The sequence below is a fragment of the Lytechinus variegatus genome, chromosome 12, assembly GCF_018143015.1.
Source record: "Lytechinus variegatus isolate NC3 chromosome 12, Lvar_3.0, whole genome shotgun sequence".
Taxonomy (NCBI): Eukaryota; Metazoa; Echinodermata; class Echinoidea; order Temnopleuroida; family Toxopneustidae; genus Lytechinus; species Lytechinus variegatus.
The window spans coordinates 779,528-785,527 of NC_054751.1; the positions used below are offsets into that span (position 1 = coordinate 779,528).

The 6,000-nt window shown below is 35.4% G+C and overlaps 1 protein-coding gene across 1 annotated transcript in view; it reads left to right on the forward strand.

The window, feature by feature from the left end:
• LOC121425125 overlaps nucleotides 1–1,679 on the forward strand; it is a 45,334-nt gene extending 43,655 nt beyond the window's left edge. Inside the window, exons 17-18 of the mRNA XM_041621111.1 lie at nucleotides 694–905; nucleotides 1,449–1,679. Of these exons, the coding sequence (XP_041477045.1) occupies nucleotides 694–905; nucleotides 1,449–1,677 (441 nt within the window). The 3' untranslated portion in view covers nucleotides 1,678–1,679. The remainder of the gene's footprint in view (nucleotides 1–693; nucleotides 906–1,448) is intronic.
• The last annotated feature ends 4,321 nt before the right edge of the window (nucleotides 1,680–6,000 follow it).

The window sequence follows — 6,000 nt, forward strand, 5'->3', positions numbered from 1 at the left end:
TGTGGTAACCATGTGTGCTTTATTATGCACAGATAATGTTGTTTATGTGTGATGTTTTTAAATATTCAACGTCTGCTTTAACCACAAAATTTAAAAAGGAGGCACTTACACACAAATTTTTAATACCAGTTGAATATTAAGGTAATGAAAGGTTATTACAGATTTTGATATACGATGAAAATTAATGTTATGAGCTTTACATAATGTGAATTGCTTGATGTGCTTTTCATGAATTTTATGTGATAATTAATTAAACAATGAAAATAGTATTGAGAAAATACCATTTTTATATTTTGTGAATAATATTTTGATAAAAACAATGAAATTTATTTGAGGGATCACATATCCATAAGTTGCCTCATTCTTGATACCTCATAGTAGATATTCACTTTCTTGTCTGTAAGGTTTCGAAAAATGTGAAAGCTCCAAGAATTAAAGTTGGGCATAGGAATGGGCTTGTGTGACCTGCTTTTAAATGTAACTATTGGTAAGGAACTAAATGAACTCAATATTCTACATGGGGTCAGTTAATACTTTTCCATTAAGACTACCTTCTTATAAAGGCTATATAACCTTCCTTCATATAAAGAAGTATCCAGTTTCCTTGTAGTTTCTCCATATCAAGTTTTCCATGTGCATTATGTTATAGGAATTATTCTGTTTTTCATTTCTTTAACTTGAATTGCTTCTCAGGCGTGGCGTGACCTGCCTTCCAAGGTTGTAACCATCTACGAGGAACTCAATGCTTCCAGGGTTCTCCTACAAGGGGACAGCGAATACCTGATGAAGGGCGAGAAGACCAGTCCGACCCTCCCGGCTACCCTTCTCTTCCTGCTTCATGTGCAACAGCTTGAGATAGGTGGATTCCAGCTCACCAACGGCATGTTCAAGTGGAACAAACTAAGGTGAATAATATTTGATTGCTTTATTATTATTTATTTTGGTGTCACCTGTGCCTTGGAGGCGAAAAGCGAACTGAATTACTATGACCCGCAGGTCTCTCCTCCCGATATAACTGATTGGGGGGAGTGCAGGTGAACCACTACTGCCGGAGTTCCCCCTACTCTTCTACAAATAGTGCAGTGGGTTCTTAACATGCAAAGGTGGTGACTCTCCTCTACACAGGGCCTCCATTTAACATCCTATCCGAGGGACTGATCTTGTCATATTGTTAATTCATTTTTGCGATTTCTGTGCCTTACTTGGTGACATTCTTATGCCACTTCGAACAGACTATTTCATTCAGACCATGGAAAGTGAAATACAGTTCTAGATTGAATGGTCAACACAAAGCATACATTTTGGGGGAATTGTAGGGTCGATTTGGGCAGCCATAAGGGCGACATCACCCGTCTCCTTCATGTATTTCCCACGCTAATGGCCACCCTATTGAAATCATACCCAATCACAAACCAAATCAAGTTTAATCTTTTTCTCCAATTTAACAGATCGATAGCCAAGCTTGTTGATGAGATCCGTATCTTCCAAGAAGCCTCATATTCCTTTGATGTGGAGTCAAGCTTACCAGGACAACTCAAACAACGCATGGACGAGTTCAGTAGTCAGGACATACACGTCTTGGCTGCACGGCATAGCTCTAATTACCATCAACTCTCGTCTGATAAGGGGCGCAAGTTTACCTCCACGTTTCAGAAGATGAGAGCTGGTCTTCACTAGATAGTAATAAAATTGATGTAATTCTTGTCATCAACTTTCGTCTGATAAAGGGCGCAAGTTTACCTCCACGTTGCAGAAGACGAGAGCTGGTCTTCACTAGATAGTAATAAAATTGATGTAATTCTTGTCATCAACTTTTGTCTGATAAAGAGTGCAAGTTTACCTCCATGTTTCAGAAGACGAGAGCTGGTCTTCACTAGATAGTAATAAAAAAGATGTCATTCTTGTCATTAACCCTTGCCTGAAAAGGGGGCGCAAGTTTACCTCCACATTTAAAAAGGTGAGGGCTGGTCTTCACTAGATGGATAATAACAGGGATGTCATTATTGTCAACAACTCTCTTCAGATAAGGATAGCAGATTGATTCAATCCAATGTTTAAGAAGATGCAATCTGGGCCCTGTCTTACAAAGATTTACGATAGATCCAATCAACCTCAACCATTTGGAAATCCAAATTGGGGTTAATACATATGATATGTAACATGTAATCTCATATAGTAATAAGTGGCAGCGCGCATCCCACAGGTTTGATCTGACCAATGTAGTGTTGTGTTATATACTATATGAAACAGGGAATTCAAGTTTAACTTCTAATCAGATTTAACTCATCGCAAATCACCACCCCGGTGTACACTTATCAAGCAATAGACAAGATCACATTCTTGTTAAGATCAACTTTTGTTAAAAAAAAGTACACCCATGTACACTGAAAACAATCAAATGATATAAAGCCAATAATAATTATAACATAATACTAAACCAGAAAAAAAATCTGGAAATATGGGGTCAACTTTGGTTGTATATGAATAGTGGTCTAGTGGTTCTTACTCTCGCCTTTCAAACAGAGGGTCGTGGGTTCGAATCCTAGCCATGGCGTGTTTTCCTTCAGCAAGAAATTTATCCACACTGCTGTACTCAACCCAGGTGAGGTAAATGGGTACCCGGCAGGATTAATTCCTTGAATGCACCAAGCGCCTTTAGCAGCTGGAGCTACAGCCGGGATAATATATAGTGCGCCACTGAAAGGCAACTAGATCGGCGCCTCATAAATGCTATATATTATTATTATTAGAATTGATTTCTCGATTGACATGCATATAATCTTCCAAAATCATAATTTTTGGCTTGACTTTTCTTAATGAAATATCAATCCATGTAAATGGTGCTTTTTGGAAAATTATTCCAACAAATATTATTCTGCACAAAATGCGAATTTCTATATTCTCCACATTATGCTGTGAGGGTATTTTTGTTATTCACTATATTTGGCAAAGCTGAACTTCTGAATTTTCTATGTTGAAGAAACTTGTGAAAGATATACTTGTACAAGATAATGGCAAAATATCCATTTAGATCTGGAGAAGCTTAGAAAACTAATATTGAAACAAAGGTATTCCCATCATTTTCATCATTGTCATTTTGTTATGAATTAGGGGCTATTTGATGGGAGGGTTTCAAGAGTATTTAGGTGTAGATATGTTGAAGAATAGAGATGATATCTTATAACCCAACTGAAGCACCACACAATAATTGGAATTTTTGGTTAGATGTTATAAAATTGAATGTATTATGCCATTTCTGAATATTTTTTGCATTTGACATTGTGGTCTAATTAAAGTTACGGTTACATGATATTGGATTGTGTGAGTCCAGGGCTCAAAACCAAGCTAGAGTTGTGGAATTGTTTCGTATTCTTTCATCTTTCTATCCACATTAACAAAACAATAATGTCCATCCATTGTCTATGCCTGAAAAAGAACCAAATATAGTATATGGTGCAATTTTCTTCCATCCAAGATAGTTCATTATGGAACAAACTTATCTTGTTCAGGTTTTGGGTACAATGGTGTGAAAAACTTTTCATCACATTTTTACTTTTGGCCAGTCATGCAACAAGATAATTAGTGTATAAGAACTGATATCACCTTGGATATGTATACTTCATATTACAATGAACTTATTCAGTATTCATTTGTTTGACAGGCATTTATTGTAAAGAAAGATAACCTTTTCACACCAGGTTTTAAATATATTTTATATAGTGTTGAATTTACTCGACATTTTTGTGTGATAATTATTCATATCACCTTGCAGATATACGTCTATAACCACTGCTCCATATTATTTATTGATAGTATTTAACTTACTATTTAAGTAATATCACCTTGATGAAATAAAGATACATTCCATTGTTATCATTCTGTTGGTTTAGTCTTATGATGTTTATACTGCAGTCTTTCGGACAATTACTTGTATTTAGACTGCTTGTATTCTATTCATAAAGTATATTTTTAGTTTTTTACAGATGTTTCAGAGCAAAAGCAAAAAAACATTTTTGGAAATAAGAAAAGATGGAATCCATTTGGACACAGTATGTTTAAATGAATCTTAAGACTTATCTTTTCAGAAATACTGTATAATATGTATCATTCATTTTGTTATGTGCAGCAGAATATATTATTATAGTAGTTGCACAATATAAATGCTCTTTTATTATTATTATGATTCTTTCAATTATTATGATTATTATTATTATTGTTATTATTATTATTATTATTATCATCATCATTAAGTGCATGATTTGGGGTCACATAACCCTGCTCCAACACCAATGTTTAAAGTTAAACAAAATATGGGGGTAAATATTGTTTTTTACCCTAATTGCTTATAAGCAAGCAAGCAGAGGACCAAATGCTTAAGGTCCTGTCAGAGGGACATGATAATGAAGACCAAGGGAACTAGTGCACCAAATGGGATCATACCTGGGTCACTGGAATCCAAACCCCCGCTGTTAAAGGTAAATGCCAGTTTTGGTAACGATATCAAAATGAGTTCATACAGAATCCAATGAAATGACCACCAAAGTGTCTGTTTGTATAAATAAAACATATGAGCCAAAGGATTCTGGAAGAAATTGTGTAATTGCTGAGAAATCAGCAAATAAGCACAGGATTCAGGTCAAGCGTCGGGCCCGACATTCAGAGCAATAATTATGCACAGTCCCACGTGCGCTTATCTGTGTTGGTGATCTTCAGTGTGAACACTTTTCAGCGTAGATTTCAAGATTTCACAAAGTTCAGTTTATGTAACTGTACCAGATCTAGATCCTTGATGATATACTGACAACTAAGCCTTGTTTTACAGACTTTCTCATGAAATCAGTGTTAACTGCAACTACTGGCATTTCTCTTTAACATGCCTCCTCAAATACATGTATATTGGCTTATCACCTTGAATGATATATGACTAGTTATGCTGAGGATCGACTAATCTTTCAACTCACATTTCGAGGGTTGACAAATAGAAAGGGAGTTTGAAAGAAGCTAAGTTTAATTCATAGGCCTAAATGAGAAATGGTGGAGGTTTATTTTTGCCCTGAAGGCAATGGAAAGTGGAATTGAGCTAAGGCCACTGTCGGATCGGGGGGGGGGGGGGGTGAACATCCGGCCCGTGCCCCCCTCCTTTTTGAGAGCCTTTATAAAAATTTGTAATATGTTAACATGCCATTTTTACACAAGTGCACCCCCCCCCCTTTTAAAAGTTTCACAAGTTTTTTATGGGAATATGTCACATATAAGTTAGGATCTTTTTTTTTTGCTTGTCAAATTTTTCTAGGGAAAATGTGCCCCCCTCCCCGTGTGGAAAATCCTGGATCCGCCCGCGACTTGAGCTTTATGTTTTCCTACGTGTTGCAGGTGTTGCATGATTATCTTAGTACCAAAATCACAAAATGGCCCTAATTCCAAGTTATGCCCTTCTGTTTGTCGACCCTATATTTATTGATTTTACCCCAACATGTGATGGAGAAGTGAAAGTATGATTTACATGTGAATCAATAATACTCAGGTGCTTAATTATTTATCTTTTAATTTTTTTTTCATGAATGATCATCCTTCATGGTGATTCTGATTCATATGTCTATTCATGCCATCTGAAATATGTTTTAATGGAATTTGTATTATTTTTTTCATGGATGTGAATTATGCGGGGAAAAAATGGCTGAATAGATGTGGAGATTCATAGATGCATGGAGGTTATTTTGTAAAATATTGCTTGACAACAGTTCATATGTAGATTATTTGTGGTTTGTGAATATAAAGGTGTTTGATGTGCATTTATGTATCTTTGATGTCTGTGTTTTTAATACTTTTATTGTAAATCCAGAATGTCATCATTTTGAATATTTTTATTTGTAAATAATATATGTACATAATCTGAATATATATTTTTATTAAAAAATAACTCCAAAGACTATATGTTTCTTGTCTTTATTTATTATGTTGTATAAGGGTCACTTATTGTCTGGTATGTCCAAGCTATTC